The sequence below is a fragment of the Lineus longissimus genome, chromosome 19 (genome assembly GCF_910592395.1).
Source record: "Lineus longissimus chromosome 19, tnLinLong1.2, whole genome shotgun sequence".
NCBI classification, from domain to species: Eukaryota; Metazoa; Nemertea; class Pilidiophora; order Heteronemertea; family Lineidae; genus Lineus; species Lineus longissimus.
This window is the reverse complement of record NC_088326.1, coordinates 3,998,221-4,022,841: the sequence shown is the minus strand read 5'-3', so window position 1 is coordinate 4,022,841 and position 24,621 is coordinate 3,998,221. Positions and strand designations below refer to the sequence as shown.

General features: G+C 42.0%; 2 protein-coding genes across 5 annotated transcripts in view; both read right to left on the bottom strand.

Moving 5' to 3' along the window:
• Nucleotides 1–5,874, bottom strand: part of LOC135502877 (trafficking protein particle complex subunit 9-like) — a 28,559-nt gene extending 22,685 nt beyond the window's left edge. For 2 of the 3 annotated variants that reach the window (XM_064796041.1, XM_064796043.1), the window contains exons 1-5: nt 5,773–5,874; nt 3,760–5,088; nt 3,048–3,193; nt 2,734–2,868; nt 2,140–2,330 (exon numbers count right to left, since the gene is read on the bottom strand). In XM_064796041.1, coding sequence (XP_064652111.1) covers nt 2,140–2,330; nt 2,734–2,868; nt 3,048–3,193; nt 3,760–5,018 — 1,731 coding nt within the window. In that variant the 5' untranslated portion in view covers nt 5,019–5,088; nt 5,773–5,874. The remainder of the gene's footprint in view (nt 1–2,139; nt 2,331–2,733; nt 2,869–3,047; nt 3,194–3,759; nt 5,089–5,772) is intronic. The other variant, XM_064796042.1, reaches the window with a different exon arrangement.
• An 879-nt stretch (nt 5,875–6,753) lies between these two features.
• The window catches only part of LOC135503485 (integrator complex subunit 9-like), a 50,674-nt gene continuing 32,806 nt past the window's right edge, over nt 6,754–24,621 (bottom strand). For both annotated transcript variants that reach the window (XM_064797095.1, XM_064797094.1), the window contains exons 7-15: nt 13,210–13,344; nt 12,842–12,953; nt 12,474–12,654; nt 11,659–11,762; nt 9,569–9,753; nt 9,004–9,153; nt 8,291–8,476; nt 7,573–7,740; nt 6,754–7,188 (exon numbers count right to left, since the gene is read on the bottom strand). In XM_064797095.1, coding sequence (XP_064653165.1) covers nt 7,069–7,188; nt 7,573–7,740; nt 8,291–8,476; nt 9,004–9,153; nt 9,569–9,753; nt 11,659–11,762; nt 12,474–12,654; nt 12,842–12,953; nt 13,210–13,344 — 1,341 coding nt within the window. In that variant the 3' untranslated portion in view covers nt 6,754–7,068. The remainder of the gene's footprint in view (nt 7,189–7,572; nt 7,741–8,290; nt 8,477–9,003; nt 9,154–9,568; nt 9,754–11,658; nt 11,763–12,473; nt 12,655–12,841; nt 12,954–13,209; nt 13,345–24,621) is intronic.

The window sequence follows — 24,621 nt, the reverse complement described above, 5'->3', positions numbered from 1 at the left end:
ATAATAATAATAGATGGCGCGTCGTTAGTATGCATTGAGTGTGGCGCGTTTTAAACCGATTTGAATGCGTATTCGGGCGAGTGTGACGCGACCGTTCTGAAACTGGATTAACCAATTCGTATTCCGGAGAGCGCTCTACGGAATTCGGTTTCAATTCGCATCCAGTGTGAACACACCATTAGCATAGAAGGTATAGATGCCAAACTGGAGGTATTGGTTTCACCAAACACAAGGAGGGGGTATTGGTTGTTTCACCATACACCACAAGGGGGTATTGGTTGTTTCACCATACACCACGAGTGTGGTATTGATTGTTTCACCAAACACCACGATGAGATAAGCAGACAAGAGTAAGTTTTATATCACACCATGACCAGCAAGGTCTTAACATCACTGACTTTTAAAACAATGAGATGATTTGTCTGATAGTCAGGATGTCTCATGATAAAACTGTCAAAAATTTCATTTCAAGACCAGGTGACATTGGCCCAAATTGGGATAAAGTTGTCCCACAGTTAATCTTCTATTTCCCACTGTGAATCTTCTATTTCTATAGTGAATCTACTATATCTATAGTGAATCTACTATTTCTATAATGAATCGTCTATTTCTATAGTGAATCTTCTATTTCAACTGAGTCATAAAAGCGTATTCAAGGATATCTCAATGGGCTTAAATCATCATAGTTTAACTCAAATAAGATTTTGGGAGTCACAGCAATTCAGCCCCTGGTCAGCCCCAGCCCCTCGGGTCATTTTCACCCCACTTCACGGTAATCAAAAAATGAAACATTCCCAAAAGAGCGAAAATGAATGCACAGCAATGGGTTAATCATTTAGCAATGATCATAAATTGCGACTGAATTAGATTTGGCGCAGTATCATGAGAAATTGTTCTAGTGGGGATAATTAACAATGAAACTGGCGTGTTTTATCACGAGGATCAGTGAATGATCAACGAGGACGCAGCACTGGCCATAGCAGACGACACTGGACCAAGTCAATTGAGTTCGCACGAAGGTGTCATCCCCATGGCGATAGATTTAAGAGCAGCAAATATTTGCTTTTTATCTTCCTTTTTGTCATACAAAGGTGGGGGGGGGGGATTGGAACATGTGTTCTCAAAAATGTTCACACCCAGAGACATTCCAAGAGTGTGTATTTGGGGTGGGTGGGGGGGTGGGGGTTATGGTGATTACGTTGGCAGGGGTGGTGGCACAGTGCTTGAGCATCAGCCTTGAGATCGAGAGGTCCCGGCCAGAGCCACTTTGTAAAGTTCTCTCAACTGCCTTGACAAGTCCTTGTGAGTGCTAGATTGTGGCTGCCATTGGTTCTCTAGGATAGGCCGTTTGCGATTGTAAGCGCTTTGAGACAGTAGATACGATGAAAAGCGCTATTTAAGCACTAATTATTATCATATTGTTAAACATCTCACCCACCGTATAGGCAGATATTTTCATCTCATTTACAACTGACGCATCATGATCACAAACAGGGTACCAGTCAAATGATTATTGGTCATTTACTCAGCAAATAATAGCTGGTCAATCAAAGATCAATGCAAACAGACATTTTAATCCGATCGCAGACGCTATGTTTATAGTCAGTTGATAGGTTTTTCTCTATGGAGTTTATGTAAAATGGCTTTTTTATTTCTATGATTGGGCATGCTCGGGATGGTTTTGGCACTTCTCAGTACATTTTGTTGCAGCAATGGACAAAGTTTTTGGAGAACTTTCTTCAAACTGGGCAGGGATTGATGTCATTTTTACCGTCTTTGGTGTTTTTACCCAAATGTAACCGGTCACAGCAAAACCAGGCGTATGTCACTCTGAGCTAGGCAGATTGAGACAGACTGGTTGTTCATTTTCACTAAATTGATTCAAATTGGCAAATGGAGATTTACAAATGTTGGCTTGGGAAATACCTGAAATAAAGATCTTGCTGAAAGTTACCACTTGTATATCAGTCTACATAACGGCTAATTGTTGAAATTCACATTTAGTATGTATTTTCACAATTGGACATTTTTTAATTCAATTACAAATTCAAAATTTTTAACGAACGGCGTAGGTCTTGTTAAAAGGAGAAAAGTAACACTCCACAAGAAAAATGTTTACAAAAACGCAAATGTACTTACCTTTTGAAGCACAAGGACCCTGCAAGCCTTGATACTTGCTTCCATAGCGATAATCCCGGCGTTTTTATACTTGCTGTAGTGGCTCAAAGCTTCCTTGTATTTCTCGATGATGTCATCTTGAGGGACGCAGTTCTTCATGCGCTGGTCGACGGCTAGGTCAAGGCCGTTTGGACCAGATGATAAAAGTCCACCTGAAAGGAATCAAAGCGCATCTTTAAAACGGTCCTAGGAATATTCCGGAAAAAATCCGATGTTGCAACCGGTTTTCTTGCCTTGATGCGGTATGTTGAGAACGGTTTACGCACTCAGGGAACCGATACGTACTCTGAACAAAAATAATTTCTAAAAATGTGTTCGCAAAATTAAATTCACACAATCAGACTTAGAATACAAAATCTGGTTAACATTTGTGATGAAAATGCGCAAAAACGTCTAAAATGAATTTTGTGCGGAAAGTTTTTCTTGAGAGAAGAAGCTCTCTGTTTTATGACTATATAAAACAGTCCTGGTTTCCCAAGTGGGCCAAATAGAATATAGTGGTTAGCAGTAGCCTGTCCTTTAAAAGCCATCCAGGTAATTCATCAAACTACATACCAGATTTGAACTTAGCCTCGCTCATAGCCGATTTCCCCCTAGTTGTTGAAAAGGATAGATTCCTCGTCAGAGGCTGTCTCTGGACTTTTGGGTAGTGAATGGCAACGGAGGCAGAGCAGAGACCTTCATAGGCTCCTGGAATGATAAATAAGCATTATTTCAACCCAAAAGCGGGATTTTACAAAATACTACTGTTTTTAACAACAAAGGGCAGTTAATGGTCAATTCCATTTCTAGTCAGAAAAGCTGATGTCATTTTGACCCAGAAAAAACAGCACGGCATACAGAAACGCTGATACCATATTGCACCTTACCTGCAAGCCATAACCAGTCGTTAGATGATTTGAGCAGATCGAGTGAGGTTTGGTAATGTAAGAGTGCCTCCCCTGGTAAACCCGCCAAGAGGCTGAGGTCCGCTAAATGCTTCCGGTATCGTCCAAGACACTTCTTCTTGTATGACCTGTGAAAAATAAGGACAATTTTTATCTAAAGTTCAAATGATTTAGCACTACTAGCTTGGTGGACCAAATCTGTTTTTTTCAATCCATTTTAGACTTGGCACCCCAGGTTTAATTTATCATAGCGCAAACTACAGTAGAACCTCTCTATTAAGGACACCCTCCGGACTGGTATAGCAGTCCTTAATAGAGAGGTGTCCTGATTAGAGAGGTCAAATTGAATGGAAAGTACCAATTTGGGACCAAAAGTAGTGTCCTTAATGGAGAGGTTGTCCTTAATTGAGAGGTGTCCGCTAAGGGAGGTTCCACTGTATATCAAAATACAAATAACCTCTTAGTGGACACCTCTCTATTAAGGACAACCTCTCTATCATCTGCATCGATGCAGAATTCTACATCTAGAAGAAAGTAGGGTTGCGGAATTCCACAGTTTCCCGAACTGATTTTAATGGCTGTGTCATGTCTATTTGTTTACATGTATTTCATTTGAACGAATTATTTGATTTCACCCACAGATACAAACGGGTACAAAGTTCAATGCAGACGACGACGAGATGACGCGACCTACCTTCCCTCCATGTCGATCCCGACCATATCCTTCTTCTCAAACGGCGCCGCCAATAACGGCACCTTCTCCAGCTTCTCAAACGACCGATCCAATCTCTTCCCTTCTAGCACCCAAAATAACGACATAACAAACTCCTGCATTTTATCCTCAAGGTCAAAGCAACTTTCGATCGTCGGGTAAAACCACACGTTATTCGTACGTTTTGAATTGTCACGCTCGGCGGCGCCATTTTCCGATTGGTCACCAGATTCAGTCACAGTCTTCTCCTCATCGGGCGAACCCGAATCTGGACTGATCATTCCGTTACCTTTCCGCGGCGACCCGGGTTCCCTTTTCGGCGACAACAACGGCGAGCCATGCTCTTTTCTCGGCGAGCCACGCTCTTTCCGCGGGGAACCTCGCACTGACTGACGCGGCGAACCCAAACCTGGAGACCCACGGTCGGTACTCGGTGACCCTTCGTTACTTTTATCACAGATACTATCAGTTGGCGAGTTAGCTTGGAGAGGGTCGTTTATTTCCATATGATGACATGGAGATACCAGCCTATTCCCCTCGTCAGTTGTTTCCACTTCTTCCATCGACTGGTCACCATTATCGACAATCACCCCTTCAGTAGCCTCATTCAATCCGACAACTGCCGTCTTCTCCCCAGTTTCCTGCTCGACAAGATCAAGACCACCATTTTCCTGACTAGATATCATAAAGTTCGTCTTCGAATCGATACCGCGACCTACATCATCAAATGCAATATCCACAACAGTAAATCCCCGTAAAGTTTTCTCCGGGCTATCCTTGTTAGAATTTTTCCTGGAGCGCGCATTTGTTGGTGTCCCCTCGCGTGAATCTCTCGAGTCAATGCTCGGCTGTTTCCGAAACACCTTCCCCTTGTCGTCCATCCCTAAAACAAACAGACGGGAGTCGAACAACGTGGAGCTGTATTGCTTCTTCTGGTACTCAAAGCTCCGCTGCAGCGCCTCCAAATCGGACAACTCCTCACACCGCCCAACACACACCATGCCAAACACTTTCCTATGCGCCTGAAAATCACCCCATTCATTATTCTCCGGGGGGTAGCTCTTCCTATAGCGTAACCATATGACCCGTTGTTGATCCGGTATCCGTATACACTGCACCCGCGTGAGGCGATCATACACCCGATTAAACGCTTTGTTTTTAGTCTTCGAGCCGATCTGTCGGACCAGGATGAGCAAGGCCTGGTGATCTTCGACCTTCTGCTGGTAATCAGGATAACTCATCTTGAAAGAGTCCAGTCCAAGGTCAACGATACATGAAGCTCCTTACACCAGCATGTTTTAAGTGATGAAACTGCAAAAGAGAAACAAGCCTATTATTTTTTTGATTGTGCAGTGCGCACCCGATTGTGAATGATTGACAGTTGAGCATAACGCAGTGTTTTCTTTGGAGATATGAGTTAGCCTAGAGGTCAATGTCACGCGCACACCATACAATTGTCATATCCTGGACTGAAGTTACCAAGTGTCATATCGGATTTTGTGTCCACTGGCACTGGTCGATAATTAAATCAGGATAGAATTAGAAATGTTTGTATATTTTATTCATGCACTGTCAGTGTTTATCTGTTAGACTGAGATGCTAACAGATTCTGTACCAGCATTAGATAAAGTTATTAAAGAGAAAAGACCCCCAATCGTTAAATTTTTTCAGTTTGTTATTTTAGGAGATACTCAGACAGGCCTGTGTGTTGGAGGTCATATCTATTATGTGCTAGACTTCTCTACTGTACTGTCCTCATTTCCTTGACCCAGGTTTAGTTTTCGATGAGGGGTATTCTGTATAGGTGTACACACCCGACTCTACACACACACACACCATACAGTGCTGTTCAAAAATGCATCCAGCTCCTGCTCAACAGGAAATCTTAAGTGGGCAGATCCCAACACTTCAATTCTGCGTATAAAATAACCAAATCATCGTTCACTATAACAACTCGCCCTACACAAAGAACAATATGTGGTCTATGCAACGTACCAGTTGTTTAGACGAAAATTTACATCTTTTTCAAGAAAATCGTAATTTTATTCATGACACAAATCCAGAAAAGGACTTTCGGCTGCCATGTTTATTGTCACGTGACAAGATGATTTTTGCGACTCGGGAGTGAAACAAGGAGGGAAATTCAAAATGTATATATGGGATGTCCTGTTTTCTGCATGAAATATTTTTTTATCCCTGATGGTAAATATTTTTGTGCTGCATGTCGACTTATAACACTTTTGAAGCCAGTGTGCAGGTTGGGTGTCCTAATTGTCACAACCAGTAGGAGCATAGTCCTAGAGACAGAATCACAACCTAGGACCACAACCACTGGACAGAGCAAGAAAAACACGGAACCATGATAACCTGTACATTTCCCTGGACAAAATGGTCACAACCAGGCCGAGAGACTTCATCAATCTCAATCAGGCAGGCAATTTAGAGCCACTGGTGACAAAGAGTAGAATTGAAACAGTCACAACCATGGTCTCAAACATGAACTTATCTAGGCCAGATCGACTTACTTCAGGCTCAACAGGGGATGTATCTTTAGCCCCTGCAGTTACTAGTCCAGCCATGCTTGGAGACATTAGATTACAAACTGCTGTCTCTGCCTAGCCTCTCAGACTTCAAAGGTGAAAGCCAGGGAAGGGGGCTAAAAAGCCTAACAGGACAATGGAACATGATCCACCAGAGACTTAGAATTGAAACTGCCGTCTCAGTCAATCTAGCTCCCAAGACGTCGATTGTCACAACCAGGCCGGGAGATACTGAAACCAATCAGGACATGATCCACTGGAGACAGAATACCACTGTCTGGTTTCCTAGACGTCAATGGTCACAACCAGGTCGGGGGATGCAGAACAAAATCGGGACAGGATCCACTGGAGACTACTGCCCATCCTTGGACGTCTCAGGTGGGATGACCAGTCGTACTACAGGAGGTCATAACACAAAGAACAACACCTGTTGTCAAAGTAATAACGTCATTTATTGCATCCAATGTAATCAAGGTCACATACAGAATGTCGGCAATAGAAAACAAACCTTTATTGGTTGTTTCAAGAAGCACTTCGGCAACATCACCAAGCGTCAACACACTTGAGATCACAGGCCACCACTTTGACCTAACAGACCACAATGAACTACAGGATGTCCCCGTTTTCTTCCTAGAATTATTCCATGCCCCACCCCCAGATACAGATAACTCCAAGAACACCAGACAAGCAAATATTCCACTTGGACCCATCGACTTTGCACCATGTCACCAGGAGCACAACGTCCTAATTATCATAATGTATTCAAACACTGGAGCAAAGCGTCTCTTATTTTAATCCTAGCACTGTCTTCGCCATCACAAATGATATGCGTAGCACCATCCTCAATCCGGATCAGACTGTCCTCGTTTGGCTGAAAAAGAAGATGAGAAGCACTTAGGGAAATATATGACCCACTGTTTTCTCAGGACTTGCCTGAACCCAGCCTGACCCAGCGTTGTCTACTTACCAAATGTACAATACAGCTGCCCTGGGTCACATCATATGACTCACTGTTCTCTCAGGACTTGCCTGAACCCAGCCTGACCCAGCGTTTTCTAGTTACCAAATGTACAATACAGCTGCCCTGGGTCACATCATATGACCCACTGTTCTCTCAGGACTTGCCTGAACCCAGTCTGACCCAGCGTTGTCAACTTACCAAATGTACAATACAGCTGCCCTGGGTCACATCATATGACCCACTGTTCTCTCAGGACTTGCCTGAACCAAGCCTGACCCAGCGTCACCTACTTACCAAATGTACAATATAGCTGCCTTGTGTTACGTCATCTACTTTCACCTCCATGATACCCTGCTGGTTCAAAGCCTGTCTAAACTGTTGGATCTCCACATTACCCCAGATATATTTCTTCACTTTCTCCGTTGTCTTGCGCTTTTTACTGGGTTTTTCATCACTGGGAGTCTGGAATAGAGAATACAGAAATCTGTTACACAATTCATCCAAGGTGGAGGAATCTGGACCGGTCAGTCCAGCCCAATGCTTTATGCGATGTTGGAAACTTTCAGTCAATTATCAGATAAAATTATTGAATCAATTCTTTTGCATTCGTGATTCGACCCAGCGTTCAGCGTTGTGAATTTGTTTTAATTGGATGACTCGTGATTTCGACAATTTTTAGCGCACCTTCCTGATTCTTGGTATCTCAAAACAAATTCTCTGCATTGGTTTCAATTCCTTTAAGCCACAGAAATCTGAGTCGATGTCATGTATGTGTGTAATCACCCCAGCACATTTACCTCTCTGCGTTTGAGACACAAACACCCACTTTCCTTTGTCCTTCTTTTGTTCAGGTTCATTACTCATGGAACAAAATCCACGTAAACACAAGCGTCCAACCGTCCCAAGAACAACTGGCTCACAAATCTCTTTGAAGTGAGTTTTGTGAAGAAATGGAAGTGTAAGAGAGTTATCAAAAACATATTTCTTTGAAGTAATACGTTTTTGGAGTTACCTTGAGAACATATTTTCCATCTTTGACTTCTAAGTTTCCAGTGACAGATGCAACGGCCACACCTGGTTGGACTTCCACCGGAACGAGAGACCCAGCAAGCTTTGGCTCAATCTCGAGTTTTTCATAGCCGCGTCGTAACGGCAAAGACAGAACGCTGCAGCGCTGGTAGGTAATCGGAGAGGGATCCTAAAATGATACAAATTACAATTCTACAGTGTGGCCCAGAATTATTTTCCTTCGGACAATAGAATTCTATTGTGTATCCTTTGTGCGAGGGAAAATAATCCTGGGCCACCCTGCAGAGAAGCCTTTCGAGCACATCGGGTCATGTGAAAGTCTCTAACAGAATTTAAACCTCCACCTCTCGAGCCCTGGGTTCGAGTGATGATTCATCCAGGTAGCTTTTAGTGCATAGTTCCATAATGCATGGCGTTATGCACTCTGAGAACCTATCACTGTTGTGCCCAAGAGCAAATGCTAAGTTGACCTGTTTACCTCGACCTTTTATACCCCAGGTTGGGGTTTAAGCTATCAGTTCACTATGAAGACTTTTGGGTAGAGAAAGCTACCAGTAACCAAGACTCTCAATGACATCATGAAAAGGCAGTCCATGTGATTCAAGAACATTGTCTCATATTCAGAGGAGTTTGTGGCGGCCCCCATCATGGTCAGAGTTTGGGGTTTTTCACTCGAATGTTCATGTAAATACTCACAGCCTCTACGATCAAGTCAGGCCTGTTAGGGATGGATGGCGGAGGGTTAATGAATACATCTGCCGTCACCAGGGAGAGTGGTTTCAAGTCGCGTATGAGTTTGTTCGCTTGGCTGAAGTTGAGGCTCGTGTCTATCGGGCAGTAAGACACCTGGAAAGCAAGAATGGTGGACTTAATAATTTGCCAGCAGTCAGAAAATGTGTAGATGCCCGTTTTTGTTCGACCCTCACTCTTAGGTCTCATTTTAGTTCGACTTAACTTGCCTTACAGCTCTAAGAAGTGGACTGATGTTCCCCCTCCTACATAACCTCTGCCCCTCCCCAAAATGGGGGGTTTCTCTTCTATAAGTTTAAAATCATTGTCGACTTACTGTCATAGCGAGGGGTTGATAAGGTGCCAATGCATCCAAGTACGGAAAGTCGGGCTCAGTGAAGATGACCATATTCAGGCTTGACTTGCCCCATAGCTCTAGGAACTGGACTGATGTCCCCCCTACCCCAAACTCTGGGACATTCACCAAAACTGTTGGTTTCGTCTATGATTTTGAAATTTTGTGTCAACTTACTGTCATAGCAAGGGGTTGATAAGGTGCCAATGCATCCAAGTACGGAAAGTCGGGCTCAGTGAAGATGACCATGTTCTGGCTTGACTTGCCCCACAGCTCTAGAAAGTGGACCGCCTCTCCAAACCTGAGGGAGGGATGGCCGGTGAAGATGACACATGGCGTACGGAAGTCATCACTCATACCATCTGGAACAAAGAGGCAGAAACCCATGAGGAAGGCCAAGAATCAGACAAATTTACTCACAAAACACTTTTCTTGAGAAAATTATATCATCAACCAGCAAATTTGCGCTTCTCTTTTTTGCGATTTATGAAAATCCATAGAAAAACATATATTTTTGCAATTTTCACCTTTGCTAATTTGATTATAATTTTGATGTGTTCAATCGCTGGTAGATGGCATAAGTGTCCCGAATACTAGCCTGTAATACAAAGTTGAGCTTGGACTCAATCATATCAAACTCAATCACCAGGAGGCACTGCTGGCCACATTTACAGATCTCCTTTCATCAATATTCAAATACAGTGGAACCCCGGTAACACGACCACCCAAGGGACTAAGCCGAAGTGGTCGTGTTACCGGGGTGGTCGCGTTAGTGAATTTAAGAATCATAAGTAGGTTTTCCCGCCAAAACATCGTCCTGCTGTGTGTACATTGACATGCATTAATGACTACGCCACCGGGTGATTCGATAATTTTGTGTGTATACTACGAATAAAAAATCATTTTCTTGAGTGTTTTGCGTTTAATTTGCAACTTATGTAAATGAGTAAATAAACTGACGAGAGCTAATTAGACCAAACATTACATTAAAACTTGAGCATGCTAATTAGAACAAGCATATAATTCACACCATCGGCAGCTGCCCTTCTTGATGTCAAGCTAATATTCCCGCTAACATTGAGAGAGGTGATGTGAGAAGATGTTGAGAATTCTTCCTGATGTCTTCCTGCTTTAACATTAGCCAATTTGAACTGGTACTGATTAAATCATCTTTTTAATAACGTATTTTATCAACATTACGACGTAGTAAGCATTCTTTACTTTGAGTATCGGTACTCTTACTAATCAACATAATTTATTTGTCCTAAAAACTACGTGTGCATGCCTCTTGACATCATTTAATACTAAATGATGAAAAAACAAACCGTGAGTCGAAAAGAAAGTTTATTCTTCATTTTATTTGCGCTTACATTTGATCAAACCTTGGAGGAATTATACTTGAAGTATAGTTCCTCCAAGATCAAACTCACTTACACATCATTTATTTTCATATGGATTCCCATGGTCATTGTGTTCGAGGTGCTAATTATCAACACGGATTTGCGAGAAGGTGCCAATTGATACCATGCAGTCATGGTTGATTACGGCAATTAGGCCTCATGGTCGCGTTAGCGGGGTTAATTTGCAGTTTGGGACCGACCAAGCTGGTGGTCGCGGTCTGGGTACCGGGGTGGTCGTGTTAGCGAGGGCCAGTTAATGGGAATTAGAGAGAAAACCATTCGGGACCGGAGAATTTTGGTCGTGTTCACGGGGTGGTCGCCGACCGGGGTTCCACTGTAACTTATGCCACATGTAAGACCTGCTCTGTCAAAAGTAGTCGTTTGGGGTCAAAGACAAGTATTGAGTTTTTGTATACAGGAACTCCTTATGTGTATGAAACATGTAGGTCATTCGAGCATTGATTGAGATATAGACTTCAGAACGTACCTTTCTTACAAGTTTATATTTCATATTTTGAAAACCCCATCTAAGGAGAAGTTACATGTACTCGGCAAGAAAAATTATTTGTAATAGCGACTTATCTGGTGTTTAACTCAACTGTTGCAGCCATCAAACAACTGAAATAACTTAGGAATTTATACGTCTTGATACTGTAATCTGTGAAGTTATTGCAAGCGTTTCATTTCTGCCATTTTCACGAATGCACCATCAAACGCCCAAAAATCTCTCTGTCAGGGAAAGGATTGAAGCTTCCCAGTGCCAGCCCCTGCGGTAAAGGGGCTGTAAAAAATCTCTAAGGACACACATGTACATAGCCCCTCTTCTGTAGTGACCTTCCCCCCGGGACCTGGCACTAATAACCTTACCGTTTAAACTCGAAAAAGGCCTGAGACGTAATATCTTTAAAAGTTCGGCATGTGGAAATGGCGGCTCTGGAAGATAAACTTTGGACTGTTTTGACGCGGACAACCTGAAAAATAATTTGAAACGATTGGAACCACATTCTAAAACTTTGAATTGAAAGTTACATGAAGTGCACACATCGTCATTTTTTACTTGGAAATAAATAAGGTTAGTACTCGTAAGATTGAGAGCCTATGTGACCTGCTCAGGCAAAGATGGCACTAATTGTCGTACATATGATAATGATAAACACTCGATATAAGGTAGAATGGGGTATTTGTAGCCCAAGTTTATTTGTAGCCCCATGCATTGTTTGATGCATGGGGATATCAATCAATATCATAGGCGCGGGGGCTACAATTAAACCGGGGCTACAAATATCCCATTCTACCTTACAATACATGTTGCGCCCTTCCACTGAAAATTGACCAATGGTCAAAAGCGCTTGCTCAATAAGTCACGTCATCATCACTCACAAAACACAAAATTTGTTTCTTCAAATAGTCAAACTTTGAAGTGTCATTTAAAGAGGATTGTCTTGCAATTTGCTAGCTACCCACAGGGCGAACCAGCTGTGAATTGTTTGTTATATGTGATCCTAACACCTTGTTACCATATAAAAAAGCGTTATTTCATTGGCAGACTTTTCCAACATCATTGAAAACTATTTTCCTTTCCCAGGACTGGCCAGCTCGGCAAGTCGGAAGGCCTGCCTGATTCTCGGCAAGCTGGGGAACTGATTCTCCAGGGTGACTCTAGAACATGATAAATTACACACCATTCCGCAAAGATATTAGAATACGCCAAGCTGCTGTCGACGACGGGTGAGATGAAATACATGGGAACATGTGATAGGCTGCAGGTGTCCATGTGGGCAGAAAGACATTCGAAAAGGTCAAAGGTCACACCGGTGGGAAAACAAGGCACCAGTACGTTACCGCCATTTCTGAGAGTGAGGGCTGAAAAAGAATTTTTTGAGTTAAATTCCGAAAGTCAATATGAATATCATATCAATATTTTCACTTGGATGAGGTTGCTTTGCTTAAATATTGCAACATAATCTGGGATTAGCTCCAGTCTGATGAGCTGTTTAGTTCAGGCTATGGCCCAGCACAATTTAAGTTACTTTGCTATTGAAGGACTTACTAGCATTTATACAAAAGTCGCGTATCATGGCATCGGGATTGTGCGTTGGTACTTGGATGAGGTTGCTGAGAATGAGAACATCGGTGTTTCGCAGTGGTGCTTGTTCAATTGGCTGTAACGGGAAATAGGTAGTGCTAGTTAGGCAAGATAAAGTGACACAATGTCATCAATAGGGGTCCCTCCCATCTCACAGCATGCCAAAACTTTTCACGCTTGTGCGAGGAATATGATAGTGCTTAATCTAACTTGACCCAGTACCCTTACTATGAATATTAGTCACCTGAAGATGGCATATTCAACCCCCTAGCCCCCTTTAAGTCCAGCAAAGATATATAACTGTACAAAATGGGAAAAAGATCCTTGTTTACCTTTGGATGTGTAGTTAGTGTAGACGATGATGACAAATATGCAACCTTCTCATAGTCTGATTGAATGATCCAGTTACTACTACCAAGGGAGTACCCGGAACTGAAGGGGGTCACTGTAAGGGCACCAAAGATGTCCTGTAATGAAATAAACACATGGTTAGAACTGATCCAGTTACTGCTGCCAAGGGAGTACCCGGAACTGAAGGGGGTCACTGTAAGGTCACCAAAGATGTCCTGTAATGAAATAAACACATGGTTAGAACTGATCCAGTTACTGCTGCCAAGGGAGTACCCGGAACTGAAGGGGTCACTGTAAGGTCACCAAAGATGTCCTGTAATGAAATAAACACATGGTTAGAACTGATCCAGTTACTGCTGCCAAGGGAGTACCCGGAACTGAAGGGGGTCACTGTAAGGTCACCAAAGATGTCCTGTAATGAAATAAACACATGGTTAGAACTGATCCAGTTACTACTGCCAAGGGAGTACCTGGAACTGAAGGGGGTCACTGTAAGAGCACCAAAGATGTCCTGTAATGAAATAAACACATGGTTAGAACTGATCCAGTTACTACTGCCAAGGGAGTACCTGGAACTGAAGGGGGTCACTGTAAGAGCACCAAAGATGTCCTGTAATGAAATAAACACATGGTTAGAACTGATCCAGTTACTACTGCCAAGGGAGTACCTGGAACTGAAGGGGGTCACTGTAAGAGCACCAAAGATGTCCTGTAATGAAATAAACACATGGTTAGAACTGATCCAGTTACTACTGCAAGGGAGTACCTGGAACTGAAGGGGGTCACTGTAAGGGCACCAAAGATGTCCTGTAATGAAATAAACACATGGTTAGAACTGATCCAGTTACTACTGCCAAGGGAGTACTCGGAACTGAAGGGGGTCACTGTAAGAGCACCAAAGATGTCCTGTAATGAAATAAACACATGGTTAGAACTGATCCAGTTACTACTGCCAAGGGAGTACCCGGAACTGAAGGGGTCACTGTAAGAGCACCAAAGATGTCCTGTAATGAAATAAACACATGGTTAGAACTGATCCAGTTACTACTGCCAAGGGAGTACTCGGAACTGAAGGGGGTCACTGTAAGAGCACCAAAAATGTCCTGTAATGAAATAAACACATGGTTAGAACTGATCCAGTTACTACTGCCAAGGGAGTACTTGGAACTGAAGGGGGTCACTGTAAGAGCACCAAAGATGTCCTGTAATGAAATAAACACATGGTTAGAACCGATCCAGTTACTACTGCCAAGGGAGTACCTGGAACTGAAGGGGGTCACAATAAGGGCACCAAAGATGTCCTGTAATGAAATAAACACATGGTTAGAACTGATCCAGTTACTACTGCCAAGGGAGTACCTGGAACTGAAGGGGGTTACTGTAAGAGCACCAAAGATGTCCTGTAATGAAATAAACACATGGTTAGAACTGATCCAGTTACTACTGCCAAGGGAGTACCTGGAACTGAAGGGGGTCACAATAAGGGCACCAAAGATGTCCTGTAATGAAATAAACACATGGTTAGAACTGATCCAGTTACTACTGCCAAGGGAGTACCTGGAACTGAAGGGGGTCACAATAAGGGCACCAAAGATGTCCTGTAATGAAATAAACACATGGTTAGAACTGATCCAGTTACTACTGCCAAGGGAGTACCCAGAACTGAAGGGGGTCACTGTAAGAGCACCAAAGATGTCCTGTAATGAAATAAACACATGGTTAGAACGAAAACTAAATATTTCGCTAGAACATGACCACAACCCTTACATAGCACTATTAAATCCAACTGGTTTTATTCGCTCAAAGTGCTTCACACTATTACCCCTAGCTATTGGCCTGTACATTCCTGGTTCAAGCTCTACTTTCTAGGAGTATCACAGGTCCAAGCTGCAGCTATTCGGCACTCAGGACTAACATTCATAGTGTGCAAACACTGCCAGCCAGGTACTCGGAGATAAGCAAGTAGGGTAAAGTGCCTTGCTCTAGGACACAAAGACGAAACAGCGGTGACCAATGCCATTAACAACATATTCCATAAAAAAAGATATCCTGCTGAAATGCCGGGGACGGTTACACAAATTCCTGGATGCAATCAAAGTGATAAAGACATACTCTAGTTTCACTAATGTAAGACCGTTTTGAATATTCAATTCAGGCCCCAAACTATGTACATCGTCATTCAATGCCATTCAAATTGTCCAATTTTGATAAACAATGGATAGGCAACACCAAGATGTCTGATTGTGATAAACTAATGTTAGGCCCTTGTGTCGATTTCATAGTTATTGATGTACAAGTCTAAGATAAGTGAAATTAGAGTTTGTTCACAGCTTTATGGTATACAATAATCAATTCTGTTATCCGTGAAATGAAATTTAAATATGGTCTATTTCTGATATCAAGAAATGGGCCCTCGATGTTGAGGACCGGTTTGTGAATCATAGGATAGGTCATCATTCGTACGACAGCAAAACACTTCAGGTTATCTGCGCATTCAAAATGAAAATGAAAATGATTTTGAAGGAGACTGCAGAAAAGTGTAATTAGCTTTACACTAACAGGAAAACCCTTGAAAATGACAATTTTCTAAATTTCACCTTCGCTTATAGGACATATCTCTTCATATCCTCACGACTGGAATAACACTCTGTCTACAGACCCCAAAAAAACCAATCAGATACAACTACATAATGTCTTTTAGAAGAGCTACCCAACATCTTGACCCTCAAGGTATTGACATTGCTCAGCTTCGAGACAACACGCATCTACGGAAGCAATAGCGCTGGATGTTAAGTATACTGCCCAAAGACCAGAGCATTCTGAATCAACATAGAACCGTCCTATAACGCTACCTATGCAACTTTTTTCCCCTTAGAAAAACGAAAATAACACAATTTTGAGCACCCCAACCTCCCCAAAAGTCCCGAAATTCAGAATCGCATTATGCTGACTATTTGCAAAGAGTGATCATCAGGCCTAAATCGTTCCCAGGATGGCAATTGTCTCGCTCGAGAGCAGGGATAACCAGCTGGAAGGGGAGTTTAGGTCAACTCAGATTTACTGTACTGTACTGTGATTAATTTTAAGAGAGTAAAATGTCTGAACTAGTATTGTCCGTCAAGACAAAGGAGGAATTCTGCCAGTCAGTGACGTCACAGACATTACCTATAATGTGTCTTTTAAACACGAAGTAAAAGATTTCCAAAGTAAATTGTGTTTTGAAGATCAATATGCCCTTTGTGGACAGAGACTGTCAGTGCATTTGCACCGACAAGCCGCGAGTATTCTAGCGGCCAATAAATGGCCCTTCAGCATTCAACTAGGACGGGTGTATCTGTAAAAAAGAAAAAGTGTCGATTTCCAATCAGATTATCACAGAACAAACACTCATGAATCATCATGAAAAATATCCCCGTGGAGTACAGTATTTGTATTTGTGTAGGTCACACAGATATTAAGTAGACACGATCATTTTTGTTTCAAGAACTATCATTTTCAATGTCATTAATTAAGCAGTCAAAGGTGGACTATAGGCAGGAGGAAGGAGGTTAAATTGGCCATCTTCAGGCGACTAGAAAGCACGATAAGGGGAATGGGTTTCAGCACTATATATATTCCTTGTACAAGACCTACTGTGAGATGGGCAAGACCCCTATTGGCAACTTTGTGTAACTTATCTTGCCTGCCTAGGTGCTACCTATAGTGTCCCTTTAACAAAGTACAGTGGTAACTCCCTTAGGGGACACCTCTCGTTTAAGGACAACCCCTCTATTAAGGACACTAGTTTTGGTCACAAATTGGTAGTTTCCATTCAACTTGACCTCTATAATCAGGAGACCTCTCTATCAAGGACAACACTTGTCAGTCCCGAGGGTGTCCTTAATAGAGTGATTGTACTGTTATACTAGGAATTTATTTCAGGCAACTAGATTCGGTGTTCAATAAAATTTCACCAGCAGGTTCAGCCACAGTTATCAAAACTCCCCCAGAAATTGTCAAACTTAACTAGTTTAACCCTTTGAGTCATCGTCTCAATAGTTGGTGTCCACGTTAAGAAGTCTTTTTTTCAAGAGAAAGGTGTATTATAGCCATGATAAATAAATGTGTGGGAACTTCCTTGCTTTCTGATTGTGGAAACTGTGTGTTTATAGGACCTTCCTCTCCGGAGATATCAGTGCTTTTGTGTCAAGGGGAAGATTTTCACTTTAGACACAGTCAACTTTGACATTTATGTTACATCAACAGCATTCTTCATTGAATGTAATGCAGAATAAACTCTCTTCTGTGCATATAGTCAGTGAGAGGGTGAGGGACTGATGACCATTTAGGTTACATCAACAGCATTCTCCATGGAATGTAATGTAGAATAAACTCTCTTCTGTGCATATAGTCAGTGAGAGGGTGAGGGACTGATGACCTTTTAGGTTACATCAACAGCATTCTCCATTGAATGTAATGCAGAATAAACTCTCTTCTGTGCATATAGTCAGTGAGAGGGTGAGGGACTGATGACCTTTTAGGTTACATCAACAGCATTCTCCATTGAATGTAATGCAGAATAAACTCTCTTCTGTGCATATAGTCAGTGAGAGGGTGAGGGACAGATGACCTTTTAGGTTACATCAACAGCATTCTCCATTGAATGTAATGCAGAATAAACTCTCTTCTGTGCATATAGTCAGTGGGAGGATGAGGGACTGATGACCTTTTAGGTTACATCAACAGCATTCTCCATTGAATGTAATGCAGAATAAACTCTCTTCTGTGCATATAGTCAGTGAGAGGGTGAGGGACTGATGACCATTTAGGTTACATCAACAGCATTCTCCATTGAATGTAATGTAGAATAAACTCTCTTCTGTGCATATAGTCAGTGAGAGGGTGAGGGACTGACGACCTTTTAGGTGACATCAACAACATTCTCCATTGAATGTAATGTAGAATAAACTCTCTTCTGTGCATATAGTCAGTGAGAGGGTGCGGGACTGATGACCTTTTAGGGGTACATCAACAGCATTCTCCATTGAATGTAATGCAGAATAAACTCTCTTCTGTGCATATAGTCAGTGAGAGGGTGAGGGACTGATGACCTTTTAGGTTACATCAACAGCATTCTCCATTGAATGTAATGCAGAATAAACGCTCTTCTGTGCATATAGTCAGTGAGAGGGTGAGGGACTGATGACCTTTTAGGTTACATCAACAGCATTCTCCATTGAATGTAATGCAGAATAAACGCTCTTCTGTGCATATAGTTAGTGAGAGGGTGAGGGACTGATGACCTTTTAGGTTACATCAACAGCATTCTCCATTGAATGTAATGTAGAATAAACTCTCTTCTGTGCATATAGTCAGTGAGAGGGTGAGGGACTGATGACCTTTTAAGTTACATCAACAGCATTCTCCATTGAATGTAATGTAGAATAAACTCTCTTCTGTGCATATAGTCAGTGAGAGGGTGAGAGACTGATGACCTTTTAAGTTACATCAACAGCATTCTCCATTGAATGTAATGCAGAATAAACTCTCTTCTGTGCATATAGTCAGTGAGAGGGTGAGGGACTGATGACCTTTTAGGTTACATCAACAGCATTCTCCATTGAATGTAATGTAGAATAAACTCTGTTCTGTGCAAATAGTCAGTGGGAGGGTGAGGGACTGATGACCTAACGGCCTTTAGCTGAGGAATCCACAGATTAAGAGATTAAAGATCACCTGTAACACTTTTGTCTTAGGGAAAAAATAATAGGGCATAAGATAACAAACACAGTGATAAATATCGAACTAGTCTTCAAGTTATGGCAGGTAGAAAATTCAAACATTCCAGGTGGTATAGGAGCAAACTGATGATGTAAATCGTACTGAAATAAAGTTTTTTATAGTTTCATGCCTATATTTCAAAATTGTACAAGAACATGTTCACTAAAAGCTCATACCTGTGACAAGGTAATTTAAAATATAAGCATGAAACTATCAAAACTTTATTTCAGTACAGCACAGTGTACATCATCAATTCCTTCTTCATCATCTCCCCAAACCCAATTCTGAAGCCAGGTAACACTGCCCCTGCGAAATTCGACTGGAAATTGTCGGCAAAAGCCAGGATTTTCCAGCTAATTCCCAACGATTTTTCCTTGCCATGAGGTTGGGAATAGCTGAAAGTTCCAGCAAATGTCAGGGCTGGAGTTTGGCGGTATTTTGGTAAATGGCAGAGCCAGAAAGTGCCAGTTCAGCTGGAAAAATCTGGCATCTGGGTCGTCTGTTTGAAATCAAACTCCAAATTTGTTCACAAGGAGTGGTTTTAACTTGCATGAAAATAACTTATGTCACTTTGTAGAAAATCAATACCAGTATTTTAAAGAAATAATTGTCTGCCGATTGTTGACATTTGGTTTGTGATTTATGAAGAGAAAGATAAGGCGGGGAACATAACATTCACTTCAGTTTATCTGTGCACTAAAAATGAAAATAATGAAATGGCCAGGGCCATTGTGCTCACCTCATGTGGAGGAAAGATGGATAAAGAGCATGGTATTGTGTCATGTAGTGTTAGGTTTGATGTAGGTCCAAGCAATTACAATTTCCCCAAAATGGCCATTTACAGTACATTCGTCCTCTGTGACCTTGAAAAGTAGGTCAAATCAAAGAAGACCCGGGTGACACATTGAATGGTTGTTAGAATTAGATGTACCTATGATATAAAATTGGTGCCAATCGGGCAAGTCATTACTAGGAATAATGGCATTTTGAAGAATTTAGGATTTGGCCCCCTCCCTGGAGGCCAAACGGCAAATCAGATCGCACCAAACTTCGGTACCTAAGATCACCTGACCAAGGGGTACATGTGTACTTAATTTGTGATCAATAGTCATTGCAGTTAAGAAACGTGCCATAGTTACGGCCTGACAGCGAATTTACGCCATTTGACCTCTGTGACCTTGACAAGAAGGTCAAATTAAAAACCTGTATGACATATACTGTATGGTGGTTAGATATACCCATGATATCAAATTGGTGGCAATCGGGCAAGAAGTTAAGGAATAATCACATTTTTAAGGTTTTTGGATTTTGCCCCCTGGTGGTCAAGTGGTGAATCATATTGGACCAAACTTCGGTCCCTGAGATCACCTGACTAAGGGGTAAATGTGTACCAAATTTGGTATCAATAGTCATTGCAGTTTAGAAACGTGCCATCGTTACATCCTAACGGCCAATTTACACCATTTGACCTCTGTGACCTTGAAAAGGAGGTCAAATCAAAAACCCGGAGGATATATGATGCACCTTTGCTAGAAGTACCTACCATATTTTTTTCAAAATTTCCCGACTACTATTAAGGGAGATATTGCATATTTTCACTTTTAACGTTTGGCCCCCTGGTGGCCAAACCATGAAACGAATCGGACCGAAACTTGGTCTCCAAGGTGTCATTACATAAGGGTACATGTGTACCAAGTTTCAACTCAATAGCTCTAACAGTTACGAAACGTGCCCTGCTAACGGACGACGGACGACGACGACGACGACGACGACGACGACGACGACGACGACGACGACGACGACGACGACGACGACGACGACGACGACGACGGACGACGGACGCCACGGTATGGGATAAGCTCACCTCTGCTAAGAGGTGAGCTAAAAATGACACCAGAAGGAAAATAGCGAAGAGTATAATTGCTTAACACCTTGATGGCCGGAGTCTTTTGCAGAGATTTCCACTGGATGCCGGTCTTTCACCCCCAACAGCCCCTCTTCAAACATCCAGACAAAGAAAAATATTAGAGATTGCTGCATTTAGTCTTTTGTAGTAGCTTCTTCTTAGATCAATAGAGTTGTTAGCTATGCTCCTGTACTGTATTTTATCAAAAATTACTCCCCTTTACAACACCCCGCCCCCCCCACCAAAAATGTTTTTCCCGAAGTCCACTAGTAAAGTAAGTCATTTTCGAGTTAGAAAACATCACACATACATTCACAAACATGCCAGGTCGAGTTTTGAATATTGCATAATGAGTCTGAATGAACCTGCTGGGCTTTTGTACGGATCCAAGGGCTGGGCCCGACTCCTTGTGCCCGAACTTGGGCCAATGTGTTGTGGTGTACTTTTGGGCAGGAACGGCCGTGGGTCTGCAATCTTGACCTCAAGAATAGATTTGTACCCCTTTTTATCGTATTTCGGGAAGTAACTTGAGATTCTGGTAAAATCACTCCTGCTGAAAAGACCCCCTTTCCCGACAAAATTGTTACCTGCTTGCAAGCCAATCCACCTCAGGGGTGATGGGCCTGGGCAAATGTCCAATCTCCACTCTCGCCAGGCACTTGGGCATTCAGTTGCAACAGTCACTTCTCAATTACACCTCTGCAGACCAATTCTTTGATGAGTTTTGTCAGTTGGGCTGGCGTTCTGCAGATCCAGGACCTTTCTGTGCCTGTCCACAGAAAGGGCAAGTCTTGGAAAGGTTTCCCCAACCCATTTCACAATCTCACAAAGATGACCCTATTGTCAGGTACACATCAAACAATGCATTTGTATTTTTATCGAGTTGAACAGAGAGAGATAGTGTGATATTTCCAATCATTTCAAATGGCTAATGCTGTGGTCAGCATGGAATTTTAAACTGAATTGGGCCACTGCGAACAGCTCATCCGGCTTGAGCTTATCCCGGTTTCCGTAGCATTAAGCAACTAGGATTATACTCCCCCTGGATCGGATGCTGGTCTCTGACAGGTCTACTTCCCAGGCAAGCCTGGTACCCATTTACTCCTGGGTGGAGAGAAGCAAGTAGGGTTAAGAGCCTTGCCCAAGGACACAAAGAAAGATGAAACAGTGTTGATCCTTCCAAGTATCCAACCTTTGACCTCCTGGTTATAAGCCTGGTGCACAAACCACTCTTCCACTGATCCCCCTTAACCGAATTGAATGCGCATTAAAATTTTGATATGTATTGGGGTGCCACACTCGAGTTGGTTCATACCGTTTTCAAACTGGTGCCTAAATCAAATTGAATGCGCTTTAACAAAGTTGCATTGAAACTTGTAGTGTGGTGTGTTAATACGCATTAAAACAATCTGTCGGCAGGGCGTGTGAAACGACTATAATGGAGAATTGTATTTGTTTTGAAAAATTGTTTTTTTTTAAACAGTCCTCATAGGTCGATTTTTAGTTAAAACGGTCATTACTATGTTCCAAAAAGAAAATTAAATCTCTAATTAGGACTGGATGAAAGCCATAAACAATTTGGTGGGGGGGGGGCAGTCACATTTGAGCTAGTACGAAAGTTTTTTGTTACACTGCAAGAGTGACACTTTCCTAATTAAACCGAAAGCGCATTATGCCAAGTGTGGTGCAGCCGTTTTGAAACTGGTGTAACCAATTCATAATCTGGAGAGTGCTCTGCGGAAAACAATTTCAGGGTGAATGCAGCCTATTCATGCAAATTTCAGAAGACCTTTCAACATGCGAGATATTTTTAAAAGAAAAGGCAAGGATTTCCAAATTTGTGGGGTAGAATCAAAACCATCTGATTCATGACAGAAAGGAACGCTTGAGATTATGACAAAAACAGGTCAGATAAATTTTCAAAATAACTCCCAGTCAAGTATTTGAAAAGGTCAGATAAATATTTTTAATGAATTATCAAAATGATTTATTTGTATGTCAATATTAACTGCTTCAGTTATATTCTAAACGTTTGATCTTGGCGTGGGCCGTGTGACCTTAGAGAAGTTTTAGAGTTCTTCAACTGATATATCAGGCACATGATAAAGGTTAGAGGCAGCCACTTGCAATATCAGTCAAAAGAGTTACAAAAAGAAGAACCCTTAAAATTTTTACAAACCTTTGAATCCCCAATAACAACGATTTTTATAGGCTAGAGTAGACAGGGTTACAAAGGCATAAGTTTTGATCAATGATGGGCCATGGTAGAATCGATTATCATTATCGCAAACCATGATTTACATTGACCCTCCCATCATAGGGTGATCAGTGGCAAGGTGGTTATAGCGCCGGGCTTACTTATCATAACCATTAGGTCGTAGCTTCAACACTCGGACGGTTCAGCACTGTTTCGTCTTTGTGTCCTTGGGCAAGGCACTTAACCCCACTTGCTTCTCTCCACCCAGGAGGAAATTGGTACCAGGCCTGCTGAGAAGTTAACCTGCGATAGACCAGCATCCTATTGTGACAATATTAGGAATTGCTTATTAATATCTGTAATTATTATTTCTATGTTCCTCCCTAACCCTGGTGAACCCAGATACCCAGGATCGTTAACCGTTATGAGTTTCAACACCTGCTTTCTTAATTGCCCCTTTCCATTGTTTTATAATCTTTATCTTTTAAGCTGTTTGACCCTTTTATGATCTTCCTGATTAGCAGCTGGTTACTAGGCTCCTGCCCTTGGCCCTGTCTGATAATCTTGTATTGATGCTGCTGTGTACTGATTGGTTGTTTCCTTAATTACTGAGTGCTAGTTGGCTCAGAGCCTGATATTTGGGCTAGGCTATTTACCCATTAGGGGTGTGTGTAATTAAGTATAAATAATGATGTTCAGATGTTTTTAGTAAGTCATCCTGGCAGATCCAGAAAACAACCCTTTTTACCCTCTGTAGCTAAACAAGATATTTCTCTTGAAAAGCGCCAGAGCATTTTTAATTGACTTCACCCTTGACCTTACAGCATGGTAAGATTCTTTTATATGATCTCTTGTTGATATTTTATTGTGCGCTTTATTTTTGTAAATATTTTAGTGTCGGTTGTAGATATGAGGTTAGAGGGACGTGGATAATAAATAATGTAAATATATATCTTAGTTGGTTTAGTCTTTGGGTTCGAGTTCAGAGTTGCGAAGTTTATACGGTGACAAATATTATAAGCCCTTTTACCGCTACACTATCCAGGGGGAGTGATACTCCTAGTCGCTTTATGCTACAGAATCGGAATAAGCTCCACCCTGATGAGCCATTTGTGGTTTTACCATCTAAAATTCTTTCCATGTCCTCTGAATACGAGGTAAATACAGTGAATTTTACTATTTGGGGAAGAGGACTAGCCAAGTTTGAGTACACCATGGCCGAATCAACAATCAGACCAGATTCAAAACACTCTACTTGGACTCATTGACATTAAAGATCAATCAATCAAGGCTGGCATGTCAAGTTCACATATCAGAACAGCGCCTATAAATGACCAGGACCCGAGCTGATTTGGAATTAAGGTTATGAGAACCAGTAACTGGCCAAGTCGAACTCGACCCAACTTTCTCAAATGATACGCATTTCGCTACTTTTGCCAAATTTAAGACAAATTTAAGACAAATGTCATGAAAAGATCATACAGGGCTAGACATTGAACGGCTCTGCTGACGATCAGGGATTAACAAAAA